We start from the raw sequence: 18719 nt of genomic DNA on the forward strand, positions 1-18719 counted from the left end.
ATTAATGACGTAATCAAAATAACACAGATAAAATTTTGTAACGAAGTGTTTGTAAAACAACTTGTAACTAATAATTGTAACGAAAAACATCAATAAACTGCAATTTCATGAAAAAATAGAATTAAAATGACGTCATTTCATAGGTGATGACGTCATCGAAAATTTTTTTATCTTAAAATTGTAGAAAATTATATACCCAACAACTTTCCCAGAGAAAGTTTTTGCCTATCTTCTATCGATTTTGCATAAAACCTAAAAGAGCAAGAGCATGTCTAAACATCATTTTTTGTCAAAACAAATTCGGCAGTTAAAGGGTTACTCTAAAAATATGTGAAGCTATACTAGGGTTGCCATATTTTATGATACACAATCCCTGACAAAATTTATCTCATTGGGGCAGTTAAGGGGTCGAAAATTCCGCATGGTGTCGCCACGCAACAGTTATAGTTGTCATAACGGCACAAACGCGCGCAAATTGAATGGCCTAAATTTCGCATTACTCCGTCAACACAACTCTACTCCGTCATATTTTTACCACTAAACATTGTTATTTGCCAACTTAAATCAACTAAAAATGGATTATTCTAAATGGAAATCTGAGTTAAATAAAAGATGTCCCAAAACAACTGGCAAGAAGGAGGATTTAATTTAAAGATGCGTTGTATTTCTGTGTTTTTTTGCAATAGCTTCTTGTTTTTTCTCTGCATAACTACTTGTACACAGACTTCAGGCTCATGATAGGAATGACAACTTCACTTGTGCTGTGAGCTTGATGGAGAATGTAGATAGCAGCTCTGAGTTACAGTGGCACAAAGTAGAGTTTACTCAAATAATCAGCTAGGATCAAATACCACACACAACTGAGGAACAAGTGAAAGTTTATTTTCATTTCAAGTCCACATGTGACAAAATTTCCAACAGTGATGTGAAGGCTATTGTGAAAGGACGCCTAGTCTGAAATGTTTATCTGAGTTTTATTTAAGTGGCATTGTACATGCTTCACTGAAAAAAATGTTTCATATAATGTCAAAATAAAACTTGAAAACAGTGGAGAAATTGTAAATTCAGAATGTGAGTGTGCAGCAGGAAGAGGATCTGTTGCTACATGCGAACATCTAGCAGCCACAGCTCTTATGGTTTCCAAATTTCACATCACAGAAGAGCTATATGTTAAGAAAAGTTATACAGATCAGTTTTAAACGTTTCACCACCCTGCAACACAATTGAAAAGTAATCACTCACTTTATTTATTACATGTACTGTATAGTGGTGACTTGTAAACCTTGTTTTCTACAAATTAAAAAATTGAATGAAACACAACTGAACAAAGTAAGTGCAAGGAATGTTAACCAATGAAAGTTTCGCATAACAGCACCAAAATTTAGGGATATTATTTTGGCAACTGAAAGAAGAAATATGCAAAACTATGTAACTCTAAGTTTGTACTGTCCACAGGAGCAATATGTCATGGCAAAATGTATGAAAAAAGGGCACCTTCTTTGTTCAGCAAAACAAAAAATATCCACATGAGTGCGGCAGGTCTGTTTATTGACAACCAACAGCCATACTTTGCTGCAACACCAGATGCAAAGCAAGAGAAAACTGGTTTGGTTAAGATTAAATGTCCATCTAGGGAAAGATTGCATTTATTACCGAAGGTGCTAACTTACCATATCTGAATAAAAAATCATAAATACTACTTTCAGATTCAGGGACAAATGGGCATTGCTAATAAGCAGTACTGCTACTTTGTGGTGTATACATTTAAAGATGTATATATTTGTGCAGAAAAATTGCGAATCGGTCATTGGTTTAAGTAATTATATACTAAATGTTTAGTTGATAACATAAGAATACATTATCATGTACTTTTTGGAAAACAGACACACATTGTGCTGGACAGAACTGCCATACACAAAAAAATGTAACACTTATCTCTAACAATACATTGCCTAACATTTGTCCCCATAAAACAAACAAAAATAAGTTTATTTGACAGATGCAGCATAATGAGGCATGGATTGCTTTAATATATTGTATATTTTAGCTATATATTATTTTATATTAAGAGTCCTATGACTCTCTTAACATTGATCCTTTCTGATGCAGTATGCCTATCCTTTAGTTACTACTGAAATATTTTCAAGCTGGCTTTTTCCTTTTAGCATTGTTAGGGATGTTAACAAATATATCAAAGGATGTAAACAAATATTGCACTCTGATTCCTCTATCTGCCATAATGCTGTCTACGGGTTAAGAAAACTCTGAGACATTTTAGTATAGTACAGAATCTTCTATTACTAGCATATCACTTGTACATCCTCCATGAAAATTACTTAGAAAAGTCGCTAGCCCTTTTGGTAAAATTCCAACCAGAATCCTTATGGTATTTTTACATGTTGAAAATGTGGAATTTTGAGCTTTAACATTGGGTTGGTTTTTTAATTTTTGTGGCATCTAAAATAACTCTGGTAGCAGGAAACTGCTGTTTAAATTTGGCGATCATACTGATTGATCAACAACTTCTCGTGCTGGCCATGTATTTCTTTCATCTGATAGAATAAATAAATTATCGGTTTCCACAACTTTTCAGTTTAAGGGTCACAACGCTTGATAGTCACCTTCATTTTCTCATGCAGTTGACTGCTAAGTGGAAATTTATGGCCACCTTTACTTTCCAGGCAAATTGGCACACAATAGTATTGTGACATTGTATCAGCAATGTGATTAATTTCTTAAATTTTTCTTTCAAACGTTCGATTTTATCAGACAACAGTAGCCCCGCAATACAAATCCGCCGCTAACTATAACTGTTGCGTGGCGACATCGTGTGGCCATTTAATATTTTAATTAACTGCCCCTCTAAACGGTCTCTTTGCCATTATTTCGAGGGCTCGCGGTACTTAAGCCTGATCGAATGTGTATTTCAGAAAAACGAAAGTTGATTGCATGATTAGCTATTTATGCAAAATTGCGCATAACAATGATCCTAATCTGACATCACAGACAAGACAAAAGCATTACAGTTCTGCGCGAACAATTGCATTTTTGTTAGTTGTCACACAATAAAGCCTATTGTTTGGCAATGGAGACGGTCGATTCTCACTTTCATTTTGATTTAAACTTATTCAGTTGCACAAACTGACGCCAAATGAGAATATAGAATTATTTCCACCTTTTCGCGGTCCCCGCAAAACTGCCTCATGGACCCCGGACCCTAGTTTAAGAACCGCTGCGTTGATCATTTTCCGATCCGAACACTTCTATTGCGGAATAAATTTTGAATATTCGAAAGTCACATGGACGGCGACACGAAAAAAGGTATACTCTGATCCTTGCCAATTAACTTCTGCGTAGGCTTCTGTTCAGTTAAGTTTATTAGGCTAAGCTCACTACTCTTACTATCGTTAAAACAATAAGCACATGTATCAGGGGTCGCCAACCTTTACCACTCTAAAAACCGTTCGGACCAATTTCACATAGAAAAAAAAACAAAAAAACACTGGGAGTCACAAAGACCTTTTTAAATTTGAAATAAAATGCCACTGTGAAAACGTTTTTCTGTCCCACGACATTCGACTTTATGTTGTTAGTAGTTTCTTGCATATTAGATACACAGTTAAAGCAAATGAAACTTCCCACGTTCCCACGTAGCATCGAATGCTGTGTTTTCTTGAGACGCGGATTTTATTTAACGCGTATTGTTAGACAACTGGTAACAAACAGGTATTGTTACGCGCGCACACACACTGCAAAACGAAACAGTAACCTTGTGCGTTAACCTGTGCGCCGCTAGTTTACCTCTTTAGCTTCAAGGTATAGACGCGATAGAAACTTTTTCCGTTGGCACATTAATTTCATAGCATATATTTTGTTCTCTTAAATTCCTGACTTTTCACAGAGTCCCATCTAGATTTTAACCAAATGCGACAGGAAATATTGCGAATTTCAAACAAGATTTGTTCAAAGAAACTTTGTTGATCCAAAGATACTTATTTTCTTGATTTCATTTGCTACATGAATGTTATTTGTTTTTCAGCAACTACATAGCTTTAAAGTATGAAAAGTTTTGTTTTTTTAACTGTGAGAAGCATTTGTGTCTTATAATCGGTGTTATCAACTCCCTTTCGAATGGAATTAACGACACACTCAAGTGGAACAGTAAGCGTTGGCAATGTAAAGATATTTACCAGTTGCAATGTTAGACCTACTAACACCATAACGCAAATGACAACCAAAGGAGATTAGGGGGCGTAAAGAGCTGAATTTTTTATTTGGCGGCTATAAATGGGTTGGGTTGGGAAATAAGTTTTTAAATTTTTTACATTAGTAACTAATTTTTTGGGTTATTTTTATTAAATTTTAAGTGCTAATACCTTACCCCGACCCCAATAGCCCTAACCGTGAGCATTTTTGGAGATATAAGCAATCGACTTTTGGTTGTCATTTGCGTTATGGTGTTAGTAGCTCTACCAGTTGCAATAGGCTATAGCCTATTTGCCACCAATTTTTGCTAGTATTTAAGGTCTTGTTTTTAATTATGTATTTAAACTGCCTAATGAAAGATTGAAGAACGTACATAGGCTATAGTCGTGTTTAATATAATCTGTTACCAACTAAATGTGCGCCCTTTAATTTTAATCACATAAAAAGCAAAAACTTTCGCCACTTTACATAAACCTAAACTATCGATTTGTTTTTTATAAGACGCGGCAGATGTCACTTGGGTGTTAACAAAGCGTTGTAGTTCGGGCATCTGCCGGCCTTGTGACCTTTATTCACCCCAGATTAGTCGCCAGACATTTTCAATCGCGCCTCGTCTGCTGTATCACAAAATGATTTCTATCGGATTATGTTTTCAAAAACTATGAAAAGCTATTTAAAACTTTCAAATTAAACACACACAAAATACCTGCAGACTCTTTCAAACAATTTATTTTGACGTAAAAAGGATGCATTCTTTGAGGAAAGTATTTTCAGAAAGTACAATTTTATGTCCATTGTGCGTTTCATGAGGTTTATTGTACGAAAAGAGCTATTCAAATTTGCATTAAGAACGGTTGCATTAAGAAACGGTTCACACGCCTTTCACGGCCGGTTGGTGCGTTTCCACGACAAACGTCGATACAGCCCGCTCGTGTGGCTAATTGTTCCAAGAAAGGCTGCTCTAGTTGGTTGTTCTCCTGAGACCATGCGTACTCGATCGGCGCCCGCAGTTCTTGTGTTACACTCCTCGACAGATTGCTTTTGTTCCGAACAAAAGTTTCCTTTACCGACGGCGTCACGCTAGTTCTGTACAAAAGTGTGGAGTTGTATGTAATGCTCAACTGAAAGTTTTGGTATTGTCCGGCTTTATAACTGTAAACAGAGCTTTCGAATTGTTGGTGCGGGTAAAATAGTTTTTAGTACAGTGTCTGGTAAGTTGTACGTGAGTTTTATTTTAAGTCCTCGTAGAAAGCACAGCTCGATCGATTTTAATCAACGTCAATCAACTTGACTGAATTATCCGAGAAGGGGAAAAAATGTTACCGTAACGAAATTAGAGATGAACAGAGAATAGTGAAACAGTTGCAATTATGTTAGAAAATGCCGTGACACTTTTTGCAAATACCATAGCGTTGTCACTACAAACAACTGTCTTTTAGGAGTTGGTAATATTTTTGTGCTCTTTGTTTTGGAAAACAGGAAACGAACCAAGGTATTGTACCAATTGTAAATTATTGCTAAGTCGTAAGCGGTCTGTTAGTACTTAGTAGGCGTAAATATGCCAGACTACACAATCGTATTCCGTTTTGTGCCGCTTGCTCATTGTTCGCAAAACCAACAAAAAAGTAATTGAATTTGTGCTAAGTTATTGCTTAAATACGGGTTTAAGGTGTCTTCAGGTTCTGCAATTTTTTTACGTATTTCAAAAAAATAACCTGCGGCTATAATTTGGTGGAAAGCAATTGTTGTTACCTTCAGAACAATATAAGTTACTTTACTTCAATGGTCTTGGTTGCCATAACAGCACTACAAAGTATTCATTTTGCGAAACTTAAAAGCGGTACAAAAAAATTGAGTACTACTGACATTCTAAAATTTACTGCTGCAATCAGGAAGACCCGGGCTTTTTGGTCGACAAACGTTTCATTGAATTGCTGTGGCAACATTAATAGATTGTTATTGTCATCATCACATCAGAAATAGATAAAACATATCCTATTTGCTCGTCGCTAAGCAGTGATTGTGAGTATCCATATGAATAACATGATACCACAAATAAAGAACGTAAACCGCAACGTTTTTAACAAACAGACGCTGATAAAGTTGTTTTTGTTGTCAACTCTGGTAGGTGTTAATTGAAATACGAACGTGCTAAGCTTTGGAAAACAACTAAGCTGAACATAACAAAACATACTAAACTAATTAAAATGGTCACTCTCGGCTATATTTGCCTCGCACGTATTCCGTAATCCGACTTTAACTTTGATAAACAGTTGTGTTAACACCCGGTGTTCGAACCGTCTACTGCAGTTTCTGTTTTGTGAACCAAGAGGCCCTGATCTTTCTTGATGAGTATTCAAATACACGAACATTCGTGCAGCACGCTAAAATTTTTGCTATTCGGTAGTACTCTTTCTCTCCGCAGTTGTAGCCATTAGATTGGTCCAAGATGTTTCTTCCAGCCTCAGCTATGAAACGGACGATTCAAGGCAGTCCTGAACGTGATCTTAGACGTTTTAAACACACTCAAGATCATAATCATTTGTTGAAGTGCCAAACGGTGTCATTGTGCTTGTCAGTTGGATATTTTGACTTTGTGCGTAAGTTGAAGCCCAACAATGGCCAAATGACTACAAACTGGTACCTTCAAGTTCAGTGGCCATGCCAGTAAGAGTGTCAAATTTGCAATACAATATCAAATTATGTATAGGGTCCTTCTCACGCATTTGTTGATGGTTTGAAGTGATTTAGTACTGAGGATGCAATTGAAAAATCTTTGTTATTATACTATAAAGCAAGTTTTCACCAAGACCTATAAAGCAAGTTTTCGAAGAACATGTAGACAAAAAAATGAATTAAAATTTTTGTATTTATCAACAAATACTTCCCATTAAGCACTTCAGCTACTTTTCACTTCAAAACGTGTCCGTGCAGTTGACAATATGATGTATTTCGATCCAGGTGTTCGGCCCAACATGTTTAATCACAACAAAAACAGTTAATATTTTTCTTTGTTTTTAGATCCTGCACCAACGCTCACTTGTTTGTAAACAGCAGCAAGGAAGTGAAAAAAAGTTTTTACAAGGTAACTTTGTCACAATATTTTTAACGCAATATGCAACAGTATGTTTAGTATGCCGATTTTCCAACGAAGTTAATGCAGTTTTGTGCAAAGTTTTTTATTTAGTTTCGAGTTTAGGTGGTACATTTTTGACGCACTGTTAAATGAACGTTTGTTTACAATTGCTGTTTTATAATAGAAATGGCGACAGATGCTCCAGAAAATCCTGATTCTGTCTGGTAACAATTTTTTTGTTTTTTGACTAACCGTTAACCTCACGGTTTCCACAATTTTTGTTTTACTTTTAGTGCACCCACAACGGCAAGGGAGAAGTGGAAGAAAAAGATTGACTTTGCTTTTTCGATTGCTGGTGGTTTTGTTGGACTTGGAAATGTGTGGAGATTTCCATATCTCTGTTACAAAAATGGCGGAGGTAGTGCCATAGCAAAAATAAACTTTTAAAAAAAACTTTTAATACAATTCCTTTCGCAGGTGCATTTTTAATCCCTTACATACTGTTCGTTGCTATCGGTTCTCTTCCTGTTTTTCTTCTGGAGGTTACTCTTGGTCAATATACAAACCTGGGCAGCGCTTTGGCCTTCCGGATTGTTCCAATTATGAAGGGTTAATGTCTCAATTATCAATAGTACAACGGCTCTGTGTAACATTCTTAATAATTTTGTTCTACATTAGGCTTGGGATTTGCAGTGAACATAATCAATTACCACTTGAACGTTTACTACGCTGTCATCCTTGCATGGTCTCTTCGATATTTTTTTGCATCGATGTCTTCTGAGCTTCCATGGGCCACCTGCGGCAATTCATGGAACACCAATAAGTGTATTGTGTATGGGTCTTCGTCACATTCAAATTCTTCAGCGTTACTTAAATCTTCCAACCATTCTTTGCGGGTACCGTTTCTGCCAAACGAAACTGTTTCATCTGTCCGTGAATACTGGGAGTAAGTGCCGTAAATTGGCCTCAATTGTTCCCTGGTGTCTTTTGTAAGACCACAAATTATTTCTTAGCCACGGTGTCTTGGGCAAATCAGCTGGAATTCACGAAATTGGAAATGTTCAATGGGAACTGCTGTTATGCCTCCTTTTGACTTGGATTGTCTTGTATTTTTGCATTTGGAAAGGAATTGGCTGGACAAGCAAGGTAACCTTTGAACATTGTTTTTCGAGAACAATTTGGAATGTGACAATTAAAAAAATGAAATGAGTGGTGTCATTGATAGCAGCATAAGCATTTTCCGAAACATTAAAACGTATAGTATGTTGCTTTTTTGAGATGTTTTTGGACACGTCGTTATTACTGTATAATAATTTTACTGAATAATCATCCAGTTGACCAGTTATTTCAGTTTTACATGCACCTACTGCATTAAACAATCATTTCGATTCTAGGTTTCTCCATAGATATTTTTCTTTCTGTAGGTGGTTTACTTCACAGCAACCTTCCCCCTTTTAATGCTTTTGGTTCTTCTTGTCCGAGGATTGACATTGGACGGTGCTTTGGATGGAATCGTATTCTACCTTAAACCAGATTTGGAACGTTTAAAGGACGTTCAGGTAGGCTAATTATTTAGATCTCTGATGTCATCACAAATGACTGTTCCATGATACCAAATTACCATGGTTTTGCGCAGGTTTGGCTCGATGCTGCAACCCAAGTATTTTATTCGTACGCTTTGTGCAAAGGAATGTTAATTACAATGGGAAGCTACAACAGTTACCATTACAACAGCTACCGGTAAACTTGGGTTGCTTGTTTTAAAACATATAAGTTATGTGTTTATTGTATTTTTTATATTTACAGCGATTGCATTGTACTTTCAATATTAAACAGCGGAGTTAGTTTCATATCAGGATTTGCGATTTTTTCTGTACTGGGATTCATGGCTAAAGAACAGGTGGAGTTAACAAATACAAAAATAAACCCTAGTTTTTTAAGTATAAATCGTACATTTTTTATTTATTTAACGACATAACATTTTTTTGTCACCCAGAACGTCGATATTACTAAGGTCGCTGAGTCAGGTCCAGGACTTGCATTTATTGCTTACCCAAAAGCACTAACTCTTCTTCCTATGCCTCAATTTTGGGGTTGTTTGTTTTTTTTCATGTTGTTTTTGCTGGGACTTGATAGCGAGGTATGTGAATTATTTCCAATTACATTTTCTGTTCTATTGTAGTAATTTAATCATTGCTCTTCCGTTTTCAGGCGTTATTAAGCTCCCTTATTAGTTGCGCGGCTTTTTATTTGTTAAGCTGATACAATAGCGTAACTTAATAACCGAATTGAAGCCACGCGCTATTGATTAGTATGTCACACAAGAGACAGTAATTCAACTACCGACGATTCTGTCCGGCGTAATGCGATATTCGTGTCACCGAAAGCAAAATCTTTTTGTCGCGGTTCCGAAGTTTTGATGACAGAGCGCCAAGATTCGATTTAACGCATTAATAATATATACAGTAGTGTCGCCGCAGCCTAGACTCCATTTACTGTCGTGAAAACTTTATTACGTCACTTTTTAATCTAACAGTTCGTCGGACAAGAAACTTTGATGACCGCCTTCGTTGATTTGAAGCCGGAATGGTTTAAGGCGAAATGGAGAAGGGAATCGTGTCTTGCTCTTTTATGTGTTTCTCAATTTCTTTTTGGAATTATTATGGTTACAAATGTATGATTATGAATTGTCAATAATCTAAGAAATCGTCTTTGAAAGCAAATTTGCGCTCTAATTGAGATTTACGTTTGGTGTGTGTTTTTTCAGGGTGGAGTGTATGTTTTAAACATTTATGATAACTACGCGGCAGCTGGGTGGAGCATGCTCTTCATAAGTTTCTGCGAGTGTGCAGCCATAGCTTGGATCTTTGGCGTTCATCGTTACTGGAAAATCGTCTGTGATATGATCGGCTTCACACCAAGACTGCCATGGTTCAAATGGTGCTGGAGTATCCTTACACCATTGTCCACTGCGGTACGATATTTAAATAGCGTGATGACCGTATGTAACGAATGAATAACACTAGCCTTTGACCTTCTGTTCAGTGTACCGATCATATATGGAATACAATTTGTTTACCGTTGACAGTAATCTTCAGTTACCATAGCTTGGCTTGTTTATTCAAGCACTATGCACTCATACATTGTCCTAACAAAAGCGTCCAGCCACTTATACACACACAGTAAGATATGTCAACGGCTTTAGCATACGCTCATGTGGACTACGCAAATTGTTCTAAACCTGTGACTACTTTGAGCCACACTTCGTTCTTGCATTTTGGTGCGCAGTCGCACATTATGTCACCGGCACAGCTTTATGCCGCAATATCGATAGCTGTGCCAGTCGCTACCAGCTGTTTGGGGAATTAGTATTCCATACGCTCTTCTCAAGAGACACAATCCTTACCATGTTGCACGTTGGTTGCCTAAAAATGTAGGTTGTTTAAGCGACTAGAACATCTGACAATTGATACATGTGTTTATTCCTATTTTTCTTCTCACTTTGTGTTGTTGCAGATTCTGCTTGTAACATGTTTGGTATATTACAAGCCACTCACATACAACAAAGACTATGTGTATCCTGATTGGGCTGTTGTGCTTTGCTGGTTGTTAGCGCTCTCATCAATATTGGCGATCCCGGGTTATGCCGTGTACAGATTTTATGTTGCCCAGGGAACACTAAAGGAGGTTTGTACATGTGCATCAAATTTAATTTGCACATTTAGTTAAAACTTGTCATTGTGTTGTAGAAATGGGCGGAAGTGACTAAGTCGGAGTATGAAGATTCCTCCAGTTCGAAAATTGGCAAAAATGGTATGAAGTTTTAACAACATTTTTGCTAAAAGGGGCGTAAATCTTAATTAATTCTTGTGAAATTTAGTGATATTTTGTGTTTTGTCGTTTTGTTGCGCCTCTTTTTATGCTTTTATCACACATATTTTTTTAGCAGAACTCGATTTTGAGATGGCGCCTTTGTATGAAGACGTTGTCAAGACCAATGTTGATGGTATAAACGCTGATGATAAGCTGACGGAAAACAATTTGTTTTGAGTGGTATTTACTGAGCTTCGGTGAAATTAAAAGCCATTACCATGGGGTCGATGTCTGCTTATTTCTACTGACTTTTTCCCACGTTAAGTTTGGGTAAACGGAAAGTTCAAATTTATTATTTGGCTTTATTGACGTTTTCATTGAAGCCATTTCACATATTTATTACCTGCACTACTGATTAATGCAGAGAAGGCATGCTTAAATTTAAACTGTTTTGCATGAGACAAGCTGTGAAAAATTTTTAGTTTTGTGTATTGCATACGTACAATAACTTTCAAAGCATCTGCTATCTCTTCTTGTAGAAATATTTAGATTTGAAAATCATTGTGATTGTTTAGCCAGTGTAGACTGTTCATGCGCGTTGGTAAAAACTGAATCAAACGCACAAACCACCTTTAAACAATGCCGTTTTTTGCCAAACACAGTGACATACTGTTTTGTTGGGTACATTTCCTGTGTCTAAATCGCCATGATTGCAAGTGTAGATGTAGGAAATTCTGTTTCAACGTTAAAAATTAAAGTACTATTTTCGTTGTACTTCTGCACTGTGTGTGCTGTCTTTTCAAAAATGATGTTTTTGGAACTGCAATTATCGTCTTGCCCATACACTACCTGCGGTTAAAGCTAGTGATGCACCAAATCAAAGATTCGGGCTGAAACTGAATATTCATTCAAATCAGAGCGAATGTAAAATCCCTGTCCGGAACCTTCAATCTTATTGCTAGTGACCTCGTTTATGACACACTCAACTAAAACAACAACGTGGCTCGTGTTTTACAGAAACTACGATTAGTCAGTTTATTGATATTTGAATGGCCTCTTGTGAAACTTTATGCATTAATTTCACTTAATCAAAAAGTTTGGTTTCGGCCCGAATTTTTTTTAAATGGTATTTTTTTTGGGCGAACCGAAACATATTTTTGGCGAACCGAAACTTCAGTGCATCATTAAAAGCTTAACTGTGAAAATATATTTTGATTGATTAAATTGCTACCAGCATGTTGTTGTTAGATTTTCTGTAGAGAAATTAGCTTTTTCGATTTGTGTAATAAACGTTGAAACTGTGTAGCGTGTGTGCAATTTGTTTAGACTTCCTTTTCTTCCCGACGGGGTTCGGTAAGTTTGATGAAAACTATAGTAACGTTTAAGATTTTAACCAATGTGTAGCCTACATACTGCAACAAATAATGCGCATCGAATAGACGTTTAAACCAGGGGTCGGCAACCTTTTGCATGCCGCGGGCCACATTCAAAATTAAATAGTAGCATCGGGCCGCACTAACCTTCCACGTTTAGTTTCATTTCCTTAACTGTTTTGTATGGTCTCAAAACTCACGAGTTTAGCGTTTTAAGATTTTGTTGCAGCATATATCAACGAAAACACAAAATACGTTTACTGACAACTTTAATTAATGCGATATTTGATGTTGTTTATTGCTTGAGAGTTTTCGAAGTTCAGGTTGGTGGGAAGATGAGGCTAATATCATAACATCTTGAAGGTGATTGTCGGTAAGTTGCGTTCTCAACTTGCTCTTGGTTAATTTCATCATAGATATAATAAAGTTTTATAGTATCTATGATTTCATTGACGAGAATAGTTGTTCACACGCGTATGTGCTACCGAACATTGACGCAATCTTTTTAGCATGATCGATCAAGTTGGGATATTGTTTACATTCAAGATATTTTTTGTAAAAATCAATTAGAGATACCCTCCGCGTGGAATTTTGCTTTTAACTCATTACTACACTGCAGCTCAACCAGTTCCGTTTGATACTTTGCTTGTACTGCGTCGACCTGTACGTCGAATGGAGTAGGCCTACTGAACAATTTGAGATCACTTTCGAGATTACGCATAGCACCAAATCGGGATGAAAATTCATTTTTTAAATGTCGTATCACAGAAACAAATAAATCATTGCGTGTCATTTTGATCTCTTTTAATGTAGGAAAGTGAGCGTAGTTAGCATTTTCCAGCTGACTTTCCCAGAGTCGCAATTTTGTTTCAAAGGCCTTTATATACCTCCACATCTCGTGTATCGATTGGAGCTTTCCTTGAAGCTGCAAATTTAGACTGTTTAAATGTCCTGTTAAATCAGTGGTTCCCAAACTTTTTCATATTTTTTTCAAAACGGTCCCTTTGCCATTATTTCGAGGGCTCACGGTCCTTAAGCCTAAATGTGTATTTTATAAAAACGAAAGTTGATTGCAGGATTTTAGCTAGTTATGCAAAATTGCGCATAACAATCATGACAGCATGTGACATCACAACAGGACAAAAACATTGCGATTGTGCGCGAACAATTGCATTTTTGATAATTGTCATTCAATAAAGGCCACTGTTTAGCAATGGAGACAGTCGATTCTCAATTCTACTTTGATTTAAACTTATTTAGCGGCACAAACTGACGCCAAATAAGATTATAGAATTACTTCAACCGCTTCGCGGTCCCCCCTAAATTGCCTCACGGACCCCTAAAGGACCGCGGACCCCAGTTTGGGAACCGCTGTGTTAAATCAACCAAAAATGCAAAATGGGAAACCCATTGTGGGTCGCGAAACTCTGCAGCTTCGATATTTCTGTCTTCGAGAAAGGTTGCAATTTCTTGTTTCAGAGTGTACGCTCTTCGTAACATATCGCCTCGACTAAGCCAGCGGACATCGGAGAAATAAAGCAAGTCGCCGTAGTGACTTTCCGCTTGTAAGAGTAGTTGGCGAAATTGATGGTGGTTCAAACCTCGAGCCAAAATAAAGTTTACCGCTTTTACCACTACGTTCATGACGTCTTTTGGGCTAGTAACCTTCGCACACAAAGTTTCCTGGTAAATGAGACAGTGCAATTTTACAATTTTATTGTTGATTCCCTGGCTTTCCATGTGTTTTTGAAGTAAAGACACAACACCATTATTTTTTCCAACCATTGATGCGGCTCCATCAGTGGGAATGGACACTGGTTTTGAGAGATGGATTCAAAGCATTGAAGTAATGTACTTAGGATATCCGCTCCTGTAGTAGTACCCTTGATAGGAACCAGTTTAACAAAGTCCTCAAAAACAATAAAATCATCGTTTACTCCGCGAACGAAAACTGCCAGCTGAGCTGTATCTGTTATGTCTGTGCTTTCATCGATCGCTATTGAGAAGTACTGTAAATTCTTAGCAATCTTTTTGGTCAGATTTAACATTCTCAGCCATCTCTTCTATTCGTCGTGTGATGGTTCTTGCTGAAAGACTAATATCTGCAAATGTTTGTGTTTTCTCCCGACAAACTGTTTCAACAATAGCCATCATACATTTTTTACAAACTCGCCATCAGTAAACGGTCTCTTGTCGTTTGCTATCAATGTGGCTACTTTGTAGCTTGCAAGGGTATTGTTTTCTGTTTCGACGGTTAGTTTTTGGAATACAGTGCTCTGCTGCAGGAAACTGTTTTTAAGTCGCTTAATTTGTCCTTCCTTGCTTGACCAATAAATTTAGAAACGTTGCAAATCAAACACACCGGTTTACCAAAATGGTAAACGAAAAGATACTTGTTTTCCCATTCGTCATTAAAACCTCTGCACTCAGCATCAACGTTTCTACGTTTTGCCATGATTTTAACTAAAATGTGACAAAGATTCGGATTGACAACTAACGTAAAACAACCTAAGTGAAACTTAAGAGCACAATAATTGCTAGATGCTTGAATTTACATCTGTGAGTTGTCTGTGATGTCAGACGCACGATTGTGACGTAACATAAACGTTTCATTACATTTAACCAAAGGCTATGTTTTATGTAGACTTTGTCATTCACAAAGCAAAAATGGTAAATGGTAGCTTTGTTCTCACAGATTTTTTTCATAGGCAACAACTTTTAAAAACGGCTGCGGGCCGGATAATTTTGCTTGGCGGGCCGCAGGTTGCCGACCCCTGGTTTAAACTGAGATTGTATTTCCAGTTTATTGTCAGAGAAAGGGCGATAGTAAAACCATAGTCTTTACATACCCTAGTCTGAAAGCGCAATGGCAAAAACAGCATTAAAAGTGGGAAGCTACGTCATCTAGCGGTGGTGTGGCACTTTTGCAAGCTACAATGGAATCTGTATTGAAAAAACGCGTGGTTAGCGTGTTTTTAAGCACCCGATCCGTCTGGAAGTCCCCGATTAAAATCGGCTGTGTTACGCAGAATATTGCGTTTCTTATCGGCCGGGATTAGAATCTTTAGAACCTGTGTTATAACACAGCCCGATTGCGGACGGTTTTATCGGTAATGGCAGTGGAGCATTAAATTTGTTTTTTATTGGCAAATATTATTTTTGCTGTGATGATAATCGCAGGTAAATTGGGTTTTATATCAAAATGGCAGTTAATTGTAAAACAGCAAGACAAAAACAAATGCATTCTAAGCTATGAAATGAATATGTTAAACACTAAAATGAGCCAAGAATAAGGATTGAAGTACCTGATTGGCATCAAGGTTCTGGCAATGAAGCAATGCAAAGGGACCTTTCAGTGAGAAGAGTTTCCAGTTCTTACCTTTATATGAAGCAAAGTGAGGACCAGCACACTGTCATATGAGGGCTTGTAGATTGGATTTGAATTGAAATGATTCACAGTAAGTGGCTGCCTTGTTACTGCCTTTCTAAACTCAACTCTTTCTGTATTTCTGGCTGATGTTATTTTGAATTTTAGCACAGTTAAAACCCCCAATATTGAATATTAACTCTGTTTTATAACACTTAGACTGCTTATTGGTGACTAAACTCAAGCCTCTTTTGTTTAACCCATAATTGTCAAGTCAAATGAGCATACACTTTATCTTTATTTTTGTATTGCAGTTCACCATCTGGAAAAATGCTTAAAGCTTGAAAAAATCAACAGGAACATTCCATATCAAAAAAATTGAAGAAAGTCTTTCATTGCGGAAGAATTTTGTCGACAAAAACAGCTCTCTCTTAAAGTGTCAGCAAAATCATTGATGTATACGACCTGTTACTTGCCTCACAGGAGAAAATTGTATGTCGAGATATGCACCACATACTTTAGTTTTACATGAATCAAATCGGAATATGTGTTATTTCTTTTCCACTGTTCTCCCTGCCTGCAAGTTTATTTATTAGTTCTTATAACCAAATTAAGAATTTGTATTCAAACATTTGTAGGGGTTGATATTATTTTACCTCCATGGTGATTATGGTCTCATGTAATTTCTGAGAATGTTTTACACTCTGATGTAGAATCGGACAGTAAAAGTGATTCATCAGACATAAATTGAGAACCTCTAGTTTTGACCAGTAGTCTGCATGATAGCATGCTGTAACAATTGTGTGGTTCAACCTCATTTTCACATGATATCCGGTTTAATTTTCTTGATAATTCAGCAAAACATTACATTTTCAGCTGTACAATATTGTTTCACCTTTTTGTTTTATTTTAGTCTGTTTACTTAAAGATCCTTGTTTAGTATGTACTATGTACTTGTAAATGCAGGTTTTAACTGACCAATCAACCAATCGCTGTGAATGTAATTATTTATTCTCTTCCCATTTATTTCTGCTTTCATATAACTATGGGACTCAACTTGAAAATGTTGAAGTGTGGAAATTGGGTTCATAAGGTGCTTTTTCCATCAATAAAGTGTTGTCCTCACTGTGCATTTGGTGTTTCATCATTTTCATTAGTACAGGCTTTAACGTGTTTGAGACCACTAACGGCTTGAGGTATATGGAAACGGTTTTTACACGCCAACTCTAAACAACATTCAGTAAACGCTTGCAAAATATCGTTAAAATCTTATCGTAACGTCGAAAATGAGAGGCGTACATCATAAGCGAATACATGGCATAACCGCTTTAAAAATGATTTTTGCGCTGTCGAATTATGTAGCCTATAAAAGCTCCAGATGACAAACGGTTTAAGGTAAACGCAAACGGTTTTTACAGGTCAACTCTAAAATACATCCAGTAAAGCCATACAACATATCGTTTAAATCTAATCATAACCTCGAAAATGAGAGGCGTGCATCATAAGCGAACGCAGGGCATGACCGCTTTAAAAATGATTTTTGCGCTGTCGAATTATGTAGCCTATAAAAGCTCCAGATTTTAAACGGTTTAAGATAAACACAAACGGTTTTCACAGGTCAACTCTAAAATACATCCAGTAAAGGCATACAAAATGTCGTTTAAATCTGATCATAACCTCGTGAATGAGAGGCGTGCATCATAAGCGAATGCAGGGCGTGACCGCTTTAAATATGATTTTTGCGCAGTCAACCAATGGTATACAAGCTCCAGATGTTAAACGGTTAAAGATAAACACAAACGGTTTTCACAGGTCAACTCTAAAATACATCCAGTAAAGCCATACAACATATCGTTTAAATCTAATCATAACCTCGAAAATGAGAGACGTGCATCATAAGCGAACGCAGGGCATGACCGCTTTAAAAATGATTTTTGCGCTGTCGAATTATGTAGCCTATAAAAGCTCCAGATTTTAAACGGTTTAAGATAAACACAAACGGTTTTCACAGGTCAACTCTAAAATACATCCAGTAAAGGCATACAAAATGTCGTTTGAATCTGATCATAACCTCGTAAATGAGAGGCGTGCATCATAAGCGAACGCAGGGCATGACCGCTGTAAAATTATTTTTGCGCGGTCTACCCATATAGCATGTACAGGCTCCAGATTTTAAACAGTTTAAAGTTAGTATCACATTTAAACGATGTTTTGTATGCGTTTACTAGCTGTATTTTGGAGTTGACCTGTGAAAACCGTTTGTGTTTATCTTAAACCGTTTAAAATCTGGAGCTTGTATAGGCTACATTGGTCGACTGCCCAAAAATCATTTTTGAAGCGGTCACGCCCTGCATTCGCTTATGATGCACGCCTCTCATTTACGAGGTTATGATCAGATTTAAACGATATGTTGTATGCCTTTACTGGATGTATTTTAGAGTTGACCTGTGAAAACCGTTTGTGTTTATCTTAAACCGTTTAACATCTGGAGCTTGTATACGTTTGGTTGACTGCGCAAAAATCATATTTAAAACGGTCACGCCCTGCATTCGCTTATGATGCACGCCTCTCATTTACGAGGTTATGATCAGACTTAAACGATATTTTGTATGCCTTTACTGGATGTATTTTAGAGTTGACCTGTGAAAACCGTTTGTGTTTATCTTTAACCGTTTAAAATCTGGAGCTTTTATAGGCTACATAATTCGACAGCGCAAAAATCATTTTTAAAGCGGTCATGCCCTGCGTTCGCTTATGATGCACGCCTCTCATTTACGAGGTTATGATCAGACTTAAACGATATTTTGTATGCCTTTACTGGATGTATTTTAGAGTTGACCTGTGAAAACCGTTTGTGTTTATCTTTAACCGTTTAAAATCTGGA

At 36.9% G+C, this 18719-nt stretch overlaps 1 protein-coding gene and 3 long non-coding RNA genes across 9 annotated transcripts; 2 read left to right on the plus strand and 2 right to left on the minus strand.

Annotated features, from left to right (window-relative positions):
* Positions 1-861: 861 nt before the first annotated feature.
* Positions 862-3914, minus strand: LOC145205419 (uncharacterized). Its single transcript, XR_013853651.1, has 2 exons — positions 1243-3914; positions 862-1163 (listed from the first exon to the last, which is right to left on the minus strand). It is a non-coding gene; the product is annotated as an uncharacterized LOC145205419 (long non-coding RNA).
* Positions 3915-4056: 142 nt separating this feature from the next.
* LOC145204608 (sodium- and chloride-dependent taurine transporter-like) lies at positions 4057-12398 on the plus strand. 6 transcript variants are annotated; one of them, XM_080077198.1, is made up of 17 exons: positions 5292-5698; positions 6632-6802; positions 7228-7291; positions 7467-7506; positions 7576-7700; positions 7760-7891; positions 7961-8228; positions 8296-8428; positions 8707-8841; positions 8919-9022; positions 9089-9182; positions 9279-9422; positions 9819-9956; positions 10050-10256; positions 10799-10969; positions 11032-11095; positions 11229-12398. In XM_080077198.1, exons 2-17 carry the CDS (start codon positions 6656-6658, stop codon positions 11330-11332), a joined length of 2070 nt encoding a protein of 689 aa, XP_079933324.1. In that variant the 5' UTR covers positions 5292-5698; positions 6632-6655; the 3' UTR covers positions 11333-12398. The 6 variants fall into 6 exon arrangements, with proteins under 6 accessions (XP_079933326.1, XP_079933327.1, XP_079933324.1 ...); XM_080077199.1 differs by having other exon boundaries at positions 11232-12398; XM_080077200.1 differs by lacking the exons at positions 5292-5698; positions 6632-6802 and adding an exon at positions 4057-4176.
* Positions 4910-6625, minus strand: LOC145204610 (uncharacterized). The gene is made up of 2 exons (XR_013853512.1): positions 6073-6625; positions 4910-5292 (listed from the first exon to the last, which is right to left on the minus strand). It is a non-coding gene; the product is annotated as an uncharacterized LOC145204610 (long non-coding RNA).
* A 3052-nt stretch (positions 12399-15450) lies between the features above and the next one.
* LOC145205483 (uncharacterized) lies at positions 15451-16965 on the plus strand. The gene is made up of 2 exons (XR_013853667.1): positions 15451-15926; positions 16150-16965. It is a non-coding gene; the product is annotated as an uncharacterized LOC145205483 (long non-coding RNA).
* Positions 16966-18719: the final 1754 nt, after the last annotated feature.

The sequence above is a fragment of the Phallusia mammillata genome, chromosome 8 (genome assembly GCF_965637545.1).
Source record: "Phallusia mammillata chromosome 8, kaPhaMamm4.hap1.1, whole genome shotgun sequence".
In the NCBI taxonomy this organism is placed as follows: Eukaryota; Metazoa; Chordata; class Ascidiacea; order Phlebobranchia; family Ascidiidae; genus Phallusia; species Phallusia mammillata.

Coding starts and splice junctions, on each gene's coding strand:
- LOC145204608 (XM_080077198.1), top strand. CDS start 6,656: ATGTTTCTTCCAGCCTCAGCTATGAAACGGACGATTCAAGGCAGTCCT. Junction 7,292..7,466: donor TGAAAAAAAGTTTTTACAAG/GTAACTTTGTCA, acceptor GTTTTATAATAG/AAATGGCGACAGATGCTCCA. Junction 7,701..7,759: donor CTGTTACAAAAATGGCGGAG/GTAGTGCCATAG, acceptor TTCCTTTCGCAG/GTGCATTTTTAATCCCTTAC.